This window comes from Artemia sp. Qi Xiang Cuo, chromosome 10 (assembly GCF_049724085.1).
Source record: "Artemia sp. Qi Xiang Cuo chromosome 10, ASM4972408v1, whole genome shotgun sequence".
In the NCBI taxonomy this organism is placed as follows: Eukaryota; Metazoa; Arthropoda; class Branchiopoda; order Anostraca; family Artemiidae; genus Artemia; species Artemia sp. Qi Xiang Cuo.
Window position 1 is genome coordinate 35,499,048 of NC_142803.1, and position 21,524 is coordinate 35,520,571.

At 35.8% G+C, this 21,524-nt stretch overlaps 1 protein-coding gene across 1 annotated transcript in view; it reads right to left on the reverse strand.

The window, feature by feature from the left end:
* Positions 1-21,524, reverse strand: part of LOC148947705 (uncharacterized) — a 142,152-nt gene that overhangs the window by 34,938 nt on the left and 85,690 nt on the right. The window contains exons 12-14 of the mRNA XM_089095382.1: positions 21,023-21,438; positions 8,446-8,602; positions 2,497-2,717 (exon numbers count right to left, since the gene is read on the reverse strand). Of these exons, the coding sequence (XP_088951508.1) occupies positions 2,497-2,717; positions 8,446-8,602; positions 21,023-21,438 (794 nt within the window). The remainder of the gene's footprint in view (positions 1-2,496; positions 2,718-8,445; positions 8,603-21,022; positions 21,439-21,524) is intronic.

Here is a 21,524-nt window from a genome sequence, read left to right on the forward strand (position 1 = left end):
CTAAGGTTTGTTCTATTAGATTTGTGTAATTTTATTAAAAAGTAATTTTAGCAAAAAGCATCCCCTCTTTCATGGAGACGAACAAATCATGCAAATACATATTTAAGACCCAATGGCAAATTCATAAACTTTGGGAGAAAGCTAGCATATTTCAACATTTTGAATGAGATATTGGGAGAAGGTTTAGTAGTGCATGAGTCAAGGATTGTGTGCCTTCTTCTCTCCTAAATAAGACAAAAAGCTACGATCACGGGGGCTGTTCAAATTTAAACCAATGGCCACAGAATACTGGAGGAGGCGAGATGTTCCATTATGCAGAATATGCCACTACATTGAAAGTGAAAATAGTTATTTTAATGAGAAATATTTAAATATACAGAAACTATGTTTTGGAAGCAAACTTCCTGAAATACCCTAAATATTCTACTAAAAACGAAAAGAAATCAAACTTAAGAAACACTTTTTCAAAGAGTGACGAGAAAAAAGCAAAAACGAGCAGAATTTTTCCTGTAAATGAGGGTGGTCATACATTTTTGCTGCATAAAACAGAAATTTGTACTTAACTTCAAATCAGTTTTCATACCTAGGGTGTAAAGTTTCAACAAGTGGTAAATGGGGAGGCCATATTGATTTTAATGGAGAGTAGAGGACTACAGGCGATGTAGAATTTATTAAGAAGTAGTTTAAGGAATATAGGCCTGAGTGAAATTAAGTTAATGAAAATGATTTTCAATTGTAGGTTACGGGCACTGTTATGTAAAATTTGGGAATTCAAAAATAGGAATAAGCTAGGAAGGATTCAGTCAATTTTCTTTAAGAAATTGCTAGGTGTAAGCAGTAAGTTTAATGGATTAGTTTTAAGGGTGATTTGGCACTGACAAATTTAAGAGTAAATAGATTAGTTAGTATGGTTAGGTATTGGGAGAAACTGGTGTCTCTGCAAGATTATAGTCTATTAAAGGCAGGATACCAAGAGTGCTTGAGTGACACGAGGAAAGGTTGTTGAGCAAACCAAGCAAGATGTATTTTAGAAAGTTGAGGAGAAGCTAAGCAGTGGAATAACGGAGAAGGATTAGCGCTAGAAAGGGGAGTGGTTTCCAAACAGGAAAAGGATTATTTTAGAGAACTAGAAAATCCAAAAATGGTATTGTGATATATTAGCGTCCCCATCTCTCTCTATCTCTGTAAATTAGGATTAAAGAAGCTTGGGGAGAGGAACTATATTTTAAGGGAGGGCTTAATAAGAAGGAACTAAAGTGGGCAATATCAGCAAGGGGAAAAATTTTACCATTTGGTGATACGAGAAAGAATCTGGGGAGGGCGAAGTTGGATATACGTCCTTAATTTTGCCCAATGTGTGGGGATGGGAGGATGACTTAATTCATTTTTTGGATTTTTGTTAAGAATTAAATGGTCGGGAAAATCGGGAAAAAAGTGGGAAATTTTTCCGGGTGGAATACAAGAGAAGAATGGGTGGATATAATATTAAATGGCAGAAATTGTATGGGGATTAAGAAGTTGAGTAAGTTTGTTGGTACAGGTATGAGACATAGGGACAATTTCGTGTATTGTTTTTTGTAATTTAATCTGGATTTAAGGGTGTTTATTCGGCTATGATTCGTATAGTATTATATTGTTTGTATTAGTCCTGGCCCGTAAAAGCATTAGAGTTAATAAATCTCATGTGATACCACATCGTATATGTGAAGTTAAGTTTAAGAAAACAAAATATTTTCTTTTTAAATGAAAGGAAAGATTAGCATTAAAACTTAAATCATACAGAAATTGTAGTATATAATAAGGGATATTACCGTCTCAGCCCCTCAGACTTTACGTTACTACCTTTTTTTCTCAGATACTTTTACTCAAGAGCACCGAAATAAGCGCTTAAAGGTATAACACTTTATAGCACTACTTGGAAATTGTTCTCAATCTGTTCTCATTTGATTATCCTCACTTGCATTAAACAATTAAGTTTTCAATTTCAGATTTTTTGAAAGGTCATTTGTATGTAAACACTTGAGAGCATCAGTTGGCTATGTATGCTTAACCATGCTCATAGTAAATTGCTTGCCAAATTTTGGCGTAGAGAATTGGATTGGAGGTTGAGAGGTTAGCAGCCCCCCATAACATGGTGTAATCTCTGTTTGTTTAAAAAATGACATTCATTTTTACTTTCATTTGAAAAAAAAACTTTGTTTTTTACTCAATATTTTAGTAACACAGTATCTGAAAAAAAAACGAAAAAAAATTTTGCTTTGTTTCATAAACAAAAATTCTCATTTCTTTGGGAAATTTTCATTCCTTTGTCACTAGTTCCCAGGGGACAACAGGAAACATTTGGAAGCTCACCACTGGGAGGAAAGTTAGCCGATATTTTGGGTTTGACTTTCATTTAGAAATTTTCCTTAGGAAAAAACACGCGTGGTATATAAGAGGTTGTTTAAAGCTAGGAGTCATTCGGCCCTAGCTTAAGCTTATATATGAAAAACTAACTGCAAACCACGGTGGTAAGCTGAGTAGCTTCTTCCCGTTCCAGGATTGCTTGTGTTTGGGCAACAGTGTAGTAATTGGGACGATAAGCATCCAAGCAATTGTCATAAGTATCCCATGGCAGGTGATGAGTCCTTGAACGTCTCTGGCATTTACTTTTCCGTAATCATCCAGATCTACTTTTTCACTACTTACTGCATATTCCCAATGTTTACGGATTAAACCTGAAATATTTAAAATAACAGTAATTAGCCAACTTAAAAAGATTTCTTTCAGTAAAATTATACCGTATTTTCAAGTATGGTCCATTGCACTGCGTTTCTTTTGTACCTTTTAAAAAGCACACATCTATGAATTCCCGCTCAAATATGCCACCGCCTATGTTTCTGAAAAACTGGTCGGTTAAACAAAATCTATGGGAGACAAATCGGTCGTTCCAACTCAACATTTCGCCTTTGCCCTGGAATTCAAGTATCCACTTCGAAGTCTTCTACCATCAAACCGTCCGTGGTAATAAAGTGATTAAAAGTAATTGCCTGCATGTAGAAAATATACCATCTTTTTGGGGGGATTGTGTATTTTAGGTTTTTTTATAAGGAAATTAAAACTTCTAGCACCCTTTATAAGTTACCAGAAAGACTGAAGGGGCTTTAGGCTCTTCCCACGCCCCCTTTTTCCAAAGACATCTGGTTAAAATTTTGAGAGAGCCATTTTGTTGAGCATAGTTGAAAGGTCCAGTAACTATGCCTCTGGGACTGTAAGTTATGAAATTTGCCCATTGTTTACGCACAATATTTGTTGTTTGAAAATACACAGAGATTTTTCGAAGGGAAGGATTTCAACGGAGGGTGTTTTCCTTGGGGAAAATTTTCCACGAGGAAGAGAGAGTATGGGAGGAACTTTCCGTGAATTTTACACTGGGGGAAGTGGCCAAAATTCACAAACAGGATTCTTTTTATTTATTTTACTTTCTCTTTGGCGACTCAATTTTACATGTGTAGATGTTCCGGGGCAATTGACCAATGGAAATTTTCTACGGAGAGGGAATTGTCTGGGGATATTGTCGCATGAGGAATTCTTGACGGGGGAATTTTCTGCTGGAAACTTTCTGTTGGGGAGGGGGGGAGGGCTTTATTGAAAACCAATTTTATTACAAATAATTTATTTAGTTCTTTCTAAAGTTGTTCAAGACGAATATAGTTTCACTACAAACAATAGTTTGGATACTGCCCTCTTCCTTAACTGTAAATAAAAACCAAAACCCTACTGCGTCATTGGTGCTTAACGGAAAATGAACTTTATTTCAAATGCGTTCTTTTCCAGTTCTTACATCATTGAAAGGGAGATCGCAAATATAGTCAAACAAGTTTTCAAACTACTGAACCTTTCAGCAAGTAATATCTTTATACATCAAATATTCAATTTGAGGTTTCTTGCACTTCTATAAACTGGTCAAAACGTATACAGTTTTCAGTGAGGCGCCAATGACGCAATAGGTTTTAGACTTTTATAGTGAGAGAAGGAGGCGATACCCAAACTCTTGTTTGTCGTGATTTTTGTTCGTCTCAAGCTTGATTTGCATATTCAATTTAACTTTCACTCATTTTAATATTTATTTATTCATTTATATTAATATCTATTGTATGTTTGTTTGCAGTGATTGTTTATTTAATTTCTGTTCGTTTTAAGTTTCATTTATACTTCGATAGCAAAATATTTTTTTCGTCTTACGCTTGATTTTCAAAGTCAATTTAAGTATTATTTGCTTTAAGATCTATTTATTCATTTATATCGTCACTTGTTGCATAGCTATTTGCCTATGATTGTTTCTTTGAAATATTTTCATTTTGTGTGTAATTTATTCTTTAGTAGTAATTTCTGGTCTTTTTGTGTTTTAATTTTAACAGGTATTTGTATCTTCTGAGCTTAATTTTAAAGTGGCCTTTACCTCTCTTTGAAAAACTTATTTTTCGGAAAGTTTTTTTTTAATTATTTTTTGTTCGTTTTTAATTGCAAAAAGTTTCAAGCTATTAAAAAGTCCCTATTTCAAAATCAAACTTAAAAAAAATCAAATGTTCATCAAAGTATCAAAACTGATATCAAAGTACCAATATCAAAGTGAAAAAATGTGTTAGTGTCAACCTCGGAGTTTTTATTATCTGATGTTTGAACCATTTTTAACAAAATGGCTGTCTCAATATTTTATCGGATGGGTTTGGGGAAAAAAAGGCAGGGGGGGGCTAATTGACCTTCGATCTCTTTAGACTCTTTAAATGTGAACTAGAACTTTCTATTTTCAATCAAATGAGCCCTCTCTGAAGTTTATACGAGCATCCCTTCTATAAGAACCATATATGCCCCCAGGGCACAACTTGCAATGCCTGCCCCTGGGCCCTGGGTGGTTGTATCGACACCGGAGTTTTTTTTCATTCTGACCTTTGAACTATTTTTAACAAAATGGCTATCTCAAAATTTTTATCGGATGCATGGGGGGGGGGAAAGGGGCGTGGATGGATAGTTGCCCTCTGATCTCTTTTGACTCTTAAAAGTGGAACAAGAACTTTCAATTTTAAATAAAATGAGCCTTCTCTGAAGGTTATACGAGCATCCCTTTTACAACAGCTGTATATACCTCCCAGGCATGACTTACAAAGCCTATCCGGGGGCCTGAAGGATTGTGTCGACCCCGGAGTTTTCGTTATATGATCTTTTAACCATTTTGAAAAAAATGGTTCTCTCAAAGTTCTGATTAGATGGGTTTGAGGAAAATAGGGCGTGGAGAGGGGGGGGGGGGTCTAGTTGTCGTCCTATCTCTTTTGACTATCAAAAATTGAACAAGAACTATAGATGTACAATCATATTAGCCCTCTCCGAAGTTTATACGAGTATACTTTCCATAAGAACTGTATATGCCCCCAGAGAATTACTTACGACACCTACCTCCGGGCCCTGAGGGGTTGTGTCGACCCCGAAGTTTTCATTATATGATCTTTGAACTATTATGAAAAAATTGGCTATCTCAAAGTTTTCATCGGATGGGTTTGAGCAAACAAGGGCGTGGAGGGGGGGGGCTAGATTCCCACTGATATTTTTTGACTCTTTAAAAGTGAACTAGAACTTTCAATTTTAAATCATATGAGCCCTCTTCGAAGTTTATACGAGCCAACCCTCCATAAGAACCACATATGCCCCAAGAGCAATACTTACAACGCCGGCCCCGGGCCCTGAGGGGTTGCGTCGACACAGGGGTTTTTCTTCCCTGACCTTTGAACTATTTTTAACGAATTAGCACTACTTAAAGGAGTTTTGTTATACGATCTTGGAACTATTTTTTAACAAAATGGTTATCACATATTTTTTATCAGATAGATTTGGGGAAAGAGGGCTTGGGGGGGGAGCTAGTTGCCCTCTGATCACTTTTGACTCTTAAAGGAGCACTAGATCTCCCGATCTCCAATCGAATGAGCCCCCTTTGAAGTTTATACGACGACCCCTTCTATATAAAGTGCCTCTGGGAAAAAATAAATTGGAGTGTGGGGAGGGGGGGGGGGGGGGGAGGCTAGCTGCCCTCCGATCACTTTTGACCCTTAAAAAATGAACTAGAGCTTTCAATTTCCAATCAAATGAGCCCTCTATGAAGTTTATACGAGCGTCCCTTCCATAACACCCATATATGCCCCCAGGGCATAACTTACAGCGCCTATCCCTGGGCCCTGGGGGGCTGTGTCGACACCGGAGTTTTTGTTATCTGAAGTTTCAACTATTTTTAACAAAATATCCATCTCAAAAGTGACTCTTGACTCTTAAAAAGTGAACAAGAACTTTCAATTTCCAATCAAATGAGCCCTCTCCGAAGTTTATACGGGTATCCCTTCCATAAGAACTATATATGCCCCCAGAGCATTACTTACAACACCTGCCTCCGGGCCCTGGGGGCTTGCGTCGACATAGAAGTTTTCCTTATCTGACCTTTGAACTATTTTAAATGAAATGACTATTTCTTATTGGACGCATACGATAAAATTCGTATATGTCCAATAAGAGAGTCATACTTACTCCTACCATTTACTCGTGTCACACAGCTATTTAAACATTTGCCTCTCAATTACTTGGACTATCTATCTTGGCTTTTCTCTTTCTACAATTAGCCATGTCTTGATGCAACCTACTACAAAATACTTGATAACTTCAATTGTGTCCAATAATATAAGAATTTTATTGGATGGGCTTGGGGAAAAGGGTGTGGGGGGGGGGGGTTGTGCTAGTTGCCCTTGGATATCTTTTGACTCTTAGAAAGTGACTTAGAACTTTCAACTTTCAATCAAATGAGCCCTCTCTGAAGCACCCTCATAAGATCATAAGAACCATATACGCCCCCAGGAAAACACTTACAACGCCTATCCACCAGGCCCTGGGGGACTGTGTGGACACCGGAGTTTTTGTTATCTAATTTTTGAACAATTTTCAAAAACTGGCTATCTCAAAATTTGGAGCGGATGGATTTGGAGGGAAAAGGGCGTTGGGGGGGGAGGCTAGTTGCCCTTAAATCTCTTGACTCTTAAAAGTGAACTACAACTTTCAATTTCCAATCAAATGAGCCTTCTATGAAGTTTATACGAGCATCCCTTTCATAAGAACAATACATGCCTTTAGGGCATAATCTAGAACGTCTTCCCCCGGGCCCTTGGGGGTTGTATTGACACCGGAGTTTTTCTTATCCGACCTCTCAACTATTTTTAACAAAATGTTTATCTCAAAATTTTCGTCAGATGGGCCTGGAAAAAGAAGACATGGGGGGGCTAGTTGCCCTCGGATCTCTTTTGACTATTAAAAAGTGACCTCGAACTTTTAATTTCCAATCAAATGAGCCCTCTCTGAAGTTTATACGAGCATCCCTTTAATAAGTACCACATATGCCCCAGGGCATAATTTACAACGTCTGCCCCCTGGCCCTGGAGGGTTGTGTCAACACCAGAGTTTTTGTTATCTAACTTTTGAACTATTTTTAACTTAATGGCTATCTCAAAATTTTTATCTGATGCATTTGGGGAAAAAAGGGGCGTGGGTGGGGGGGGGGTTATAAGTTATGCCCCAGGGCATAACCTATAACCCTTGCCCTGCAGACTGTGGGGGGAGTGTCTTGCTCAAAGATATAATGTCCAGAACTTTCAAAGATGTAGATCAAAATGGATGTATCATAATTTTGATTGGATGTATTTGGAAAACTAGTGGGCGTGAAAGGAGGCTTATTTGCCCTCAAATAAATTTTGAGCAATAAGAAGGGTGATAGCCCTTTCAAATTCCAATCGAATGAGCCCTTTTTGAAGTTTCTACGACAAATCTTTCTATAAAAACCTTATATGCCCCCAGGACATAACTTAAAACTCCTGTCCTGAGGGCTGTGGTGGGAGTGTTCTTCTCAAAAACATAATTTCTATCTGGAAATCAAATATGTAGAACAAAATGACTATCTCAAAATTTTGATTAGATGTGTTTGGGGAAATGGTGGGCATGGAAGGGGTGTTAGTTGCCTTCGAATCACATTTTGTTATTAAATAGGAAACCAGAAATCTTAGCTTCCAATCGAATGAGCCCCCTTTGAAGTTTATACGACGACCTCTTCCATATGAAGTGCCTCTTTGAAAAATATAGGCAACGCTATAGAGTTGCCTCTGAAAAAGAACTAAATTGCATGCCTTAGCCACATGTTATTTTGTGAATTTTTTTTTCATATAAAACCAGAATATTCAATTTTAGGCCTTCTAAGCTTACCATCAATTCATGTAGATATTTTAGCATAGTAAACTATGCTAAAAAAATAAAATAAACAACAACTTTACATAGAAAAGCTAGTAAGAACTTTACAAGTAAATATTTTTTTTACATAAAAAGTTAGTAGGCTATAGTAAACTACGCTAGGATCAGCAAAAAAAAGATAAATAAATAAATTACCTTGTTCGGCTGGGCCTGCTGCAACCATTATATGGTAGTTAATACCAGATATATCAAAATTTTGACCATTATGAGTTATCCTACCATTACGCAAAAATTTGCAGTATATGTATCCGTCTTCAAACTTCACATCTAGTTTTTCAATACCAAGATAGGGCTGAAAGAGAAGTACATTCAAAACTATTAATCCTTGGTTTATATGGAGAATTGCTGTAAATGAAATGTACATTAGAATCTTTTCACCCGAAGCCTGAATTAATAAAAGGAAATAGTGCAGCTAATACCGACATATAGGAATATTTTGAAAATCGTGGGTTAGTATTACTTTTCTAATAATAAGAAAAAGCAGAATTTTCAATCGAGGTTTGGGCTGCTTCATGTCTAGGACGCTTTTCAATATACGCCTCCTTACCATTAACAATCTCGACCTCGAAAACAAAGAAAAAAAAGAACACGCACTGGAATATTAGACCGCAGTGGACAAAAAACGCTTAGTTTACATTGTCATGGAACAGTTTTCACGCGCAACCTGAAATGAATTTCCAGCTCTATTGAGCTTGCTGATTACGAGAATGCTTGGGAATAGGTTTCTCTAAGTGATGTTTACTACTACTACTACTACTACTATCAACTCACTGCAGCACTGTGTCACCTGAAGCTAAGACAGATGTGCAAGATCCCCCTCCACCCCAATCTAGTCATAGCTTCCCTCTTTATATTCTCCCAGGAAGTTCTAATTTCCTTTAAAGCATTTTTCTACGATTTATTCCCCTCCCATTCAGGGACGACCTGCTTTTTTATGGCCCTAGATGGATGGCCAAAAAGGACAATCTTTGGCAATCTATCATCCTTCATATGCAAAACATGCCCTCAACCTTTCTCTCATTATAGCCCTAGAAAGCGGTAAAGAACCACATTTTTCATATAGTTTACTGTTTGAAATACGTCTAGTAAAACAGGTGCCAAAAAAAAAAAAAAAATGGTTGACAATTCCTCTGGGAAATATCTAACAAACCCTCCTCCGTCTTCCAAGGTGCTCACGTTTTCGAGCCATACTTGACCACTGTCATACCTATAGCTTCCAATATTACATCCTCCTATTCTTCTATACTTTTTTCAACTGTGAAAAGAACCTGGGCCTTGGCTATTCTACTTTTAACATCTTCGCTACTCCCATCGTCTTTACTAATAATACTAGCGAGCTAAATGCAGCTATCCACTTGATGGAACTTCTCTTTACCCAACATCACCTCTTCCCCTTCGTTTATTCCTAGTCTAAGCGACTTAGTCTTCTTAACATTAATTTTCAAACCTATTCTTGTACCCTGAAATACCAAAACCTCCGAAAATCATTCTTTTCGCTAACATTTTAATTTAGGATACTCAAATCATAAGTATAATCTAAGTTTAGAAGTTTTACCTTCCCATCTGATTCTATGCTATCACAAAGCCTTTGCCGTGTTACGTAGGATACTTACATCGAAGTAATCCTGCCAAAAGTAAATGGAGATAGAGCGTATCGAAACCAGCTACAAGCCTTAATTCCTACCTTAACTGTAGCAATTGTGTTCTCTTACATATCACTAATGTCATTAATGTATTATCATTACAAAGGCTCTTCTTTCTACTGAATTAAATGCTTGTTGATAATCTGTAAAACTGAGGACTAAATGGGTCTGATGACTCCAACATTTGTCAATTATTAACCTAAGACTGAAAATTTGATCGCTTACTCTCCCTTTCCTAAAACAATACTATTCTTCTCTTAGAACTTTATCTAAAGTATTTCTAGGTCTAAAAAGAATCATCCTAAAATCACTAGATACATCCCCTTTTTCAATAATAGTATTAATAATCTTCAATAGTCTGTCTCTAACCTGTCAACCCCCATATTTCAAAAACTCATTTACCACACTATCAGCACCGGAGGCCTTAATACTTTTAATTCTTTTAGTACTTTCTCTGACTCTTCCTTCAAGAATCAATCTTCAATCACATCCGTATTTTCGCAAACTTTTTCATTCTTTTCCATATAATTTCCTACTACTTTATCGTGGTATAGCATATTCTCAAAATGGTTTCCCCATCACTCTTCAACGCTATCCTTAGCGCTAAAGGAAACCCGTCCTTATCTTTAACTGGGACAAGTCTAGATTGACTGCTCCCTCTGGCATTTTTAACATATCAATACAATATTTTACTAATACGACGTCTGGCAGCATCTTCTAGACCTCCGACCCTTTTTAGACCACTTCAAACCTCCTTTATTCATATTTTAATACTTTTTCTACTTTTGGCTAATGCTCACATTATCTATCACTCAAATACTTCTTGTACAGCCCCCCTCACTTTTCTACCATGCCAAAACTGTTTTCACTTATAATACTAGTCGCGTTTCTAACTTTCCTCTATAAGATACCATCTGCTACTTCACAAACTATTTCCTTAAGATTATTTTTTCTAAGAAAATCAGTTGAGATGTTCAACTGACTACTGAATATTACTTGAGTGATACTTGAGAATTACTGCTGCCATTGAAGTAAATTAAATAAAAAAACAAGTTTTTTAAACTGAAAGTAAGGAGCAACATTAAAACTTAAAATGAACAGAAATAATTCCGTATATTAAAGGGGCTGTCCCCTCCTCAACGCTTCGCTCTTTAAGCTAAAGTTTTTTATTGTTTTAAAAAATAAAGTTGTGAGACAGAGTCAAACTTTAGCGTAAAGAGCAAGGCGTTGAGGAGGGGATAGCCCCTTTTATATACGGAATATTTTCTGTTCGTTATAATTTTTAATTTCGCTCCTTACTTTCAGTTAAAAAAACTTGTTTTTTTTAAATTTAATTTCTGATCGTTTTTTAGTTAATGCAGCTTTTATTTTGGCTCACCGTCATTGAATAAGTAAACAAAATTTGTATAAAAATTTTACTTTTCTTTTGCTAAATGGATGTCTCTAAATTTGGTTAGGACGTAATTTACAAATTAACTTACGTAACTAACTTCTATATTCGTGTATTTTTCTTCTGGCAAAAAATACAAAGTTGCAGATTTTTGCAGATATGAGCTTGACACCTATGTATTAGGGTTTTCTGATACGCTGAATCTGACGGTGTGATTTTCATTGAAATTCTTTTACTTGTAGGGGTTGTTTCCCCCCTCTTTAAAAAATCGGGTAAATTTTCTCAGGCTCGTAGCCTTTGATGAGTAATGCTAAACTTAATAAAACTTATATATTTAGAATCAGCATTATAAACCCATTCTTTTGATACATTTATTGACATCGAAATTCCGTTTTTAAAAGTTTCGATTACTATTGAGCCGTATCGCTTGTTTTTTATTGTCTTTTTATTACGTATATGTTATTACAGATATGAGGGGGTTCTCCCCTTAGTCAATACCACGCTCTTTACGTTAAAAGTTTAAAAAAAATTTAATTCACAAACCCCTTAATCACAAAGGCCGTTTAATTAGAATATATAGCTCTTTTTAAACCACAAAAAAAAAAACTTTAGCGTAAAGAGCGTGGTATTGACTTGGGGGAGAACCCCCTCATATACGTTATAATTTCTGTTCGTTTTAAGTTCTAATGTTGCTTCTTATTTTCAGTTGAAAAAAACTTGTTTTTTCAAATTTAATTTCTGATCGTTTTTTAAATAATGCTTGAAAATCCGGCGCCCCCTTCATAGAAATGTCCCTTACCCCAAAGAAACATCCTCCATGGAAAGATTCTCCCGAGTAACTCCCTCCTCCAGCCCCACCCTCCAGAAAAAAATCCTTCCTGAAAATGTCTTTATATTTCCCAATAAACAATAAATAATGCTGGCAAGTCCAGCGCCCCCTTCATGGAAATTTCCCATCCCCCATGAAAACTTCCTTCATGGACAGATCCTCCAACATACCCCCCGACCCCCCCATCCCCCACTACCTGAAAAAAACCCTCCTGAAAACTTCTGTATGCTTCCCAATAACCTATACATTGGGTAAAGTTCATAACTTTCAGCCCTCTCACCGGGGACTTCGGGGGATTAAGTCATCCTAAAAGACATACTTTTCATATTTTTGACCATGATGAATAAAATGGCTATCTCAAAATTTTGATCGGGTGACTTTGGGAAAAAAATGAGCGTGGGAGGGGGCCTAGTTGCCCTCCATGTTTTTTTTTGGTCACTTAAAAAGGGAACTAGAACTTTTGATTTCCGTTCGAATGAGCCCTCCCACGATATTCTAGGACCACTGGGTCGATACGATCTTCCCTGGAAAAAAAAAAAAAAACAAACAAAAAAACACGCATCCGTGATCTTTCTTCTGGCGAAAAATGCACAATTCCACATTTTTGTAGATAGGAGCTTGAAACCTCTGCAGTAGGGTTCTCTTATACGCTGAATATGATGGTGTGATTTTCATTAAGGTTCTATAGCTTTTAGGGGGTCTTTTCCCTTTTTTTTGAAAATCAGCCAAATTTTCTCAAGCGCGTAACTTTTGATGGGTAGCACTAAAACTTGATGAAAGTTATATATTTGAAATCAGCATTGAAATCTGATTCTTTTGATGTATCTATTGGTATCAAAAACCCGTTTTCTAGAGTTTCGGTTACCATTGAGCCGGGCCGCTCCTTACTTACTTACAGTTCGTTACCACGAACTGTTTGATAAAAATAGCCCATGGGCATCCAGGTTTTTAAATTAGATCAGATTGTCAATATGTCTAGGTGGGTTATCTTAGGACTAGAATACGGTATAAACAGTGTTGTAGCAAGGTCTTGTGACACCCGGGGCGGAATTTCAACTTGTCACCCCCCTCCAACAAACATTTAAATATAAACATATTTTTTTATGGTGGAAAAATACAATTAAAAAAAAACTATTTGAAGTGTCTAAATTAAGGAGTGAAATACATTCTCTGAGGCCAACCTGACTCTTATACATGATAATGGTAATAAGCTTACCTAAGCTATGGATGTCAGGTATTGTGTTATCTTAGAACGATAATTTCGACAGGACCTGTGCCTGTCATCATCAGGTTCAAATTCAAGACTCTAGCCAGAATATAAAATCACTAAATAAAATAAAACTAAAATCACTGAACAACACTAATAATAAGTCGAACCTGGAATTAATGTTGTAATATGGCCCGGATTTTGGTAGAGGCATTGATGGCCGCTATCCTAGTAGATCTCAAAAAGGTTGGGTCTATAGAAGTAGGGTAGAGTTTTTTGCGAGTTCTTAGCCTATGGGTAATGGGTTCCCAAATTTCACTGATGCGGAACTCTCCATTGTCTTTATTAATGGCTGGTTTGTTTTTAGCAATTTCCAGAGCTTCTCTGATTTTCTGCTTTAAGAGTTGTGGAACAATAGCAATAAGTTGAGCCTGGTGAAAATTAATGGAGTGAGAAGGGTTTTCAAAAATATGATGGGCCAGTGCAGAAAAATTATCTTCCTCCTTAAGCTTTGTCTTTTTAAGGCAGGAATCAATGGAATCAGCATGTTCTTTTAATCAGTGATGTAGAGATCTCATGGTACGACCTATATAGGTATCACCACAACTGCAAGGAATCTCATATGCTCCTGGTGGATCTGAAGTGATCTTATCTTTGCCTTTGTTTAAGAAGGAGGAGATGGTCATTCCAGAAGGAAAAAACACCTTAAAGCCTAGCTTAGTGAGTTTGGAGCTTAAAATGTCAGTAATCCCCTTAATATAAGGTAATGACAAAAAAAAGGGTTTATCTTCTTCACTCTTAGGGGAGCTCATGGTTTTCGTGCTAATCTTTCTCCTGGAGATAACCTTATCAATGACTTGTTGGGGGTAGCCATTGCCTATAAGAACATCTTTTATTTATTATAAACGTTTTTAGAGGAAATACAGGAATAGCTATAGCTTTCGTATTTTACTATAGGCCTATCCGTGGTTTTTGTACTTTGACTTCAAACACCCAGGTGATTGAATTATATATTTATGTATATATATATATATATATATATATATATATATATATATATATATATATATATATATATATATATATATATATATATATATATATATATATATATTTATCGGTACGAATTTAACAAAATGTACTGTATTTAAAACCCATATTTTCATTCAGCACCTCTTCTTTTTAACTTTAATTTCTGTAAACTTAGAAATAGCCTCATCAAGATATATCTTTTTTGCTACATTGTTTTCAATAGATAGCATGGCTAAGCTCGATAGTCGAACTTTGCTCATAGTAGATCTGAAATAACTTTTAATAAGCTTGAGCTTAGAAAAACTCCTCTCCCAAGAAGCAACAGAGACACATAATGTCAGGTAAAACCTTAATGCTAAAGTTAGATTAGGAGTTAGGAAGCTCATATTCAACTATAAACCGCAGTAATCTCACAGAACTCTGCTTCAGATCTACTTTTTCAGGAATGTCTGCCACATGTAAAAACCTCCTCAGACATAGGACTTCATTTAACTTGTCTCCTGAAGACATTTATTCGTAGTTCTCAGCTAAACGGCTTACTAATTTCAGTACTTCAGCTCCTGAGCTCTTTAAAAAGCTTTTGGTCTCTAAGATAGCAAATTGAAGTGATATTCCTTCCATGCCTTGGCAATGCGTGTTGATTTCTTGTAGAAACGTGTCAATCCACTCTAACATCGATATTTTTGGTTCTTCTTCAAAAGTTAGAGGCTCGTCTGCAGCTTTTTCTCCGGGCATGAGTTTATTTCTTCTAATATTTCTTCGTTTGGCTACGGTAATACCCAAAGGCGCCGGCAGAAAATTTTCCAGTGGGGAAGCAGACGCCAAAAGAGCAGTTGTTGGTGTGTGACAGTTTAGGCGACTAATGGCCCCAAACTATGAATTTACCTTAAAGAGGACGAATTTCCGATTAACATAATATTCTGAAAAGTTAATCGATTTAAAAGTATTAATAACTATATTTTAGGCTTCCCAGTTGCAAAAGAAGTAATGCCACACGGTGACAGTAGTGGATTCAAAAAGTTGATCACTTTATCTGTAATGAAATTAGACTACGTTTGGTGATCTTTAATTGCGCATCAGCTATAATTAGGGAGGGGCGAGTCATTGTTTAGGTTGTGGTAGGGTAGATTCCTACAAGAGTACTTTCTAATGAACAAACTGCTTACTCTTCATAAGGCTTCAGATAAATGTTGAAAGAGGTAGGGGGAATGGGAATTAATTAAAATGTTTCTCTATACAGCTAAAATGTTACATTCCCCAATCTACCAGCACAGAGGTGGAAAAGGCAAGGCAGGTCATCATCAGCCCCGCCCGAAAATTTCTTTGGGGTGGCAAATACTGCTAGGAACTTAGTTTTCAGCAATTTTAAATTATAATATTTTTCTTTTTCTATCTATATGAAGTACTTCAATGTATTTAAACAAATGTATGTAATGTACTTATTGATAAGAAAATCATATTTTAGAGCTTGTGATGGCTTCAGTCATCAAGAAGATCAAAGGTCTCACAGAATTTCCGTCCATACAAACAATAATACTCTTTTTCATCCAACCGCAATTCTTTAGTAGTAATATTAACAAGGACTTTTCACCAACATTACAATTCCTCGCCAATTTTTAAGTATATTCAAATTTTATCCAAAATTGAAATTGCAAATTTAAACGTAGGACAGTACTAATCAACGTACAATTATTGATTTACACATTTTAGAAGCAATTAACCAGGGATTTAAGGGACCGATACCTCAAGTTAAATCTTGGTTAGGCCTGGGTATGATTTGGAAAACAATAAGAAATTAAATAATAAAGAGCTTTTCAACTGAGAGCAAGGAACAGATTTGAAACCTATTTGAACAGGTTATTCTTTGTATGAAGGGGGCTGTCTCCTCCTTACCTCCTTACTGTTTACTGTGAAATTTGGCTTTTTTCCAATTTTTTTAAGAAAATTTTCAATTGAGAAAAAAAATTTCAAAGCACTAAAAAAATTTTTTTTAATAAGCAAGGTGTTAATATAGGGGCAGCCCCCGTTATGTACGGGACACTTTAAATTTGTTTTAGGATTTGAAATTGCTCCTTAGTTTAGTTGTAAAACCTTGTTCTATTTGTTTAATCACATTTTATGGAGCTGTATAGTCTTATGAATACAATACTATAGGTAATACAGAAAAAAAGATTAGTATTTCAGTGATCTCTGTTTGTATTTTGATGGGTAATCAAACAGTTCATGGTAACGAACTGTAATTAAGAAGCGGCTCGGTTCAATAGTAACCATAACTCTAAAAAACGGGTTATTATACCAATAGATATTTGAAAGAAATTGACTATATTATGTGGATTTCAAATATATAGTTCCATTAAGCTTAGTCATACCAATCAAAAGGTACGAGCCTGAGAAAACTTGTCTGATTTTCGAAAAAAGGGGAAAGACCCCCTTGAAGTCATAGAATATTAATGAAAATCACACCATCAGATTAAGTGTATTAAACAACCCTACTGTAGAGGTTTTAAGCTCATATCTGTAAAAATCTGGAATTTTTAAAATTTTGCCAGAAGAAAAATCACGGATGCGTGTTTATTTGTTTGGCTTTTTTTCACAGGGGTGATAGTATCGACCCAGTAGACCTAGAACGTCGGGAGAGGACTCATTCTAATGGAAATGAAAAGCTCTAGTGGCATTTTTAAGAGACCAAAAAATTGGAGGGTAACTAGACCCCCTCCTACACCATCTTTTCCTAAAATCGTCCAATCAAAATTTTAAGATAGCTTTTTTGTTCAGCATAGTTGAAAGGCCCAGTAACAATGTCTTTGGAGGTAAAATGACCCCCTAAAGCCCCTGGGAAAAGGTTTTTAGGTTATAAGGCTTACCCTTTGTCTTATTTGTTATTGGGAAGTATGTATACATTTTTAGGGTGGGGAGGTGAGGAAGAATTTTCTGCTGGGAGAATTTTACATGGAGAGGGAAGTTTCCAGACGATGAACTTTTCAGGGGAAATTTTACACTGAGTGAATTTGCCAAAATTCCTATACGAAATTTCTTTATATGTCTTGCTTTCGTTTTACCGATTCCATTTTACGCGTGGAGATATTAAGGGTAATTGTCCGGGGTAAATTTTTGCCAGGATTAAATTGTCCAGAGGATATTTCTGTGGAAAAGAGGATTTTTTTGTTGAGGTTGAGCCAGGTATCTTGGAGTTATTTTAAAAAAACATCAGAAATAAAAAAAAACAAGTTTTTTCAACTGAAAGTAAAGAGCAACATTAAAACTTAAAATGAACAGAAATTATTACGTATATGAGGGGGGTTAGCCCCTCCTCAATACTTCGCTTTTTACGCTAAAGCTTAAATTTTGTCCCAATTCTTTAAAAACGACTCCTGAAATACAAGGATCGTTTAATTAGAAAAATAAGTAACTTTTTTTTAAAGTGCCGAAAAACTGTAGCATGAAGAGTGAGGTGTTAAGGAGGGAGGCAACCTCCTCAAATACGTAATAATTCCTGTTAATTTTAAGTTTTAATTGTACTCCTTACTTTCAGTTGAAAAAACTTTTTTTTATTTATTTAACGAAGCCTAGAGACAAACATTTTTCTAAAGGCAATGAAAAAAGTATGTCAATTAATGTAAAAGTATATAAAAGTGAAAAAAGCAAGCAATCACAAAAGATACACAATATAACAGCCTACTTACAAAAACTAAGACATAAACTCCTAGTGTTCAGGTCTGCTGAGCAATGCCGAAGCGTTGGACGGATATTTTTTAACAATATCGACAGTTTTGAACTTGGTTATCAAACACCAAAATATTTAATGCCTTTAGATTCACTGTTTATAAAAAGTAACGCATTATCAAAGTAATTTGCTCAAAGTAAAACATTAGAACTAAGATTAAGAAAATCAAATTAACATTTTTAATTCAATATTTTTAATTTAATTTTGAATATCAAAAACCAATATATTTGACACTTTTATACTTCATAACTTTAATCTTTTCAAAGTGACAACTAGATAAATACAATCACTCCTGGAAATAAAATGGTAATAAAACACAAAAACGTATCCGTTCAGTGGGAAAACACAGAAATTCCCAGCATTTCGTTCAGGGGAAATATTTCTGATTACAGTGGTTATATACTGATTATAGTGATTATAGTGTTCATATAACAACTAATGGGTACTCTTGCAATGCAAGGAGAAGTTGACGGCATATTTTTACCAAAATTGTCCCGTATTAAGCTGTTTTCCTTGTGTTTTCTATAATTATATAAACTTTCTTGTGTACTAATTACTGCACTAATTACTACTTAACAAATGCATATTTAGGATCACCATGAAAAGCTGATTCTTTGATTAAATATCATCAATAGTTAAACTCTTATACTTCCGTTATTAACAAGGACCATTATTTACTTACCATTCATTACTATGAAGATTTTTTTTTTTTGCTCTAACCAAATCATATAGAAAAAATTTTTGTGGTAAACTGGAAAGGGGTCACTTGGTCACAAATTAGAACTTTTATTTTCCTTCTTAAGGGTCAAAATCAATTGGCAGGCAGACAACAATGCGGCAAAACCCATTTTTTCCACGGTTGTTCTCTATTCTGCTCTCTTTCCTTTGGTTTCCTTATAATTACTTTTTAGTCCCAGATTTCCAGGGGGGCAATGCCCCCCCTGCCGGTGCCAATGGTAATTTCCATCTCATCACAAATAGCTTTTGCAAATTCCATTCCCTTTCCCACATGATCATCTCTATTATCATTCAAAAAGGCCTTTAAACTCCTCATTTTGATGAAACACTTTTCGATGATGAAACACCTCATATTTTTTGATGAAACACCTCAAACACTTTTTGATGAAACACCTCATATTTCAATAATTTTCAGGTATTTTTGGGTGTGGTTGACTTCTTCAAGGACATTATTCCATAAACATAAAAAGCACAAAAATGAGAAATCTGACATCGAAGTCGACAAAGTTTGAGCTGCTCTTCTAGTGTCGAGTGTTTCTGAAGAGTCACAAAGTTTCTCAACGGTATTGACAATCTTCTAAAAGCATTTAAACACAGGCTTAACAGCTTCATAGTAGGCACTCCACCTTATTTCTGCAAGTCGTTTGACCGTAACTTCAACATTTGCCAAAAGGACATTCCATCTGTGTGTTGAGCATGAGAAAAAACGTACAACCTTTCCAAAGTACCAAAAAACGTCACACAGGAAGGAACTGTAGCAAAAGAGTGCACTCCGCAAAGATTTTGTGAATGGTTAGCACAAGGTACAAATTGCTTTAGGATTAAGCTAACGAGTCCTAACTTGCACTTCTGAATGTACTCCAGCCATTGCTGGAGGGTTGTCGTAGCCCCGCCCTCCGCAACATTGCTATATCCAGACCATCTTCTTCAATTGCATTTAAAATATACTGTGTAATGTCCACGGCTCTTTTTCCTGTAAACTGATAATAGCCTAAAAATGGCTCTTTTACTTCATTTTTCTTGTTCTCAATGTGCACGTAACGAATACTTCACTGATTTGATCAAAGTGCGAGGCATCGGCTGTGTTGTCAAACATTATACTAAAATACTTTGTCTTTTTAATATCAGTTAAAATATTTTTCTTTAGCATACCACCAAGAAGTGAAGAAGATGAACTCATTTTGAGTAGTAGCGGACAAATAGCTCGTCAATACCTTTTGTGTCTTTGACTACTTTGAAAGTTCTAGTTTGGTCAAGTGTTCTCTGAGTACAGGATCATACTTTGATAACAGTTCAATCAGCTCCAAGAAATGCCCCTTGTTTTCTGATTGCACATTTTCCCTGTGCCCGCGAAATGGGAGATTTTGACCAGCTAAAAACAAAGTCGTATCTAACAGTCTCTTTAAAATGTCTCTCAATTTTCGTTTTTCTGTTTCAGCAGCTGCCTGGTTTTCTTTATCAATTCTTTTATTGGCATTTATATTTAGCTGTAAAGTTTTAAACTAACAAAATTTAAACTTACGGTCCAACTGTCTAAAATAACTCTCTTTGCATCGATGCTCAGAATTACACTGAGCGTAAACGTGTTCAAATGAAATTCTTTACCACGAGTCACAAGAGAATATTTGATGAAATGATACAGTCTTATAAACATTATGCTTTTAATAGTATAGGAAGAAAGGTCAGTAATTCAATGATCTATGTCTGTGTTTTGATACGTAGTAAATAATTGGGACAACTTTGGAAAATAGTTAAAAAATTATGTCAAGTTAAGTGAAAGTGATAGTTACTAGAGGTGGATTGTCACTAGTGATAAATCGCTAGGGGTGGCAACCCTGAACGAAAGGGGATTTTTGGGGAACCAATCTTTCTTCGAGACGACGCATTTTTGGGGAAATCCTCAAAAATTCGGGGATAGTTGAAGCACTAGTATTTTCGGATAAAATCTACCAACAAATTTTGCTAGGCCATGCAAACTGCCAAGTAGTATTGCTGCTATGATACCCCACTTTTTGCAAGGCGGAGCACAACTTGTTTTTAGACAGTTTAATACATAAATATGGTATTAAAATACCATATTTATACTTATTCCAATGTTTTGCTCAAGAGCTTTACTTTTCAATGTCAAGAAGAGAGAAAAAAAACTCACATCGGCAAGCCGGAAGTTATGGTGCCCATCATTGTAAGACATTGTCACGTCGTTAATTCCATCGTCGACAGTACACTCTGTGACACTATCTTGGTCCATTTTCAAATCATTTGAGAACCCAACAGCAACATAGTTGCCTCCTTCTCTTAGATACCCCGAAACCATGCCGTATAGTTCAAATTCATATTGGGTAGATGATGCGTTTCTGTAGGATACAAGAAGTGAACAGCTCTTTGATTCTGTACACTCAAGTGGGTAACCAAAACATCCTTTGATGTCCCCACATCCGGAGTATATAGGGTGAGAAAGATCTGGTGCTATTGTGGTGGGGGCCACAGGGATAGAGGGTTCATCAAGGCTTACGGCATATCTTGTATGGCTTGCATATCCCCCACCTTCGTGCGTCAGAACATTATCTAGAAAAAGATATCAATAATTTGAATAGAAAAAAAACATTTTGATCAAAAAAATGTTTTTTTGATCAAAAATAGTTATGTTTATT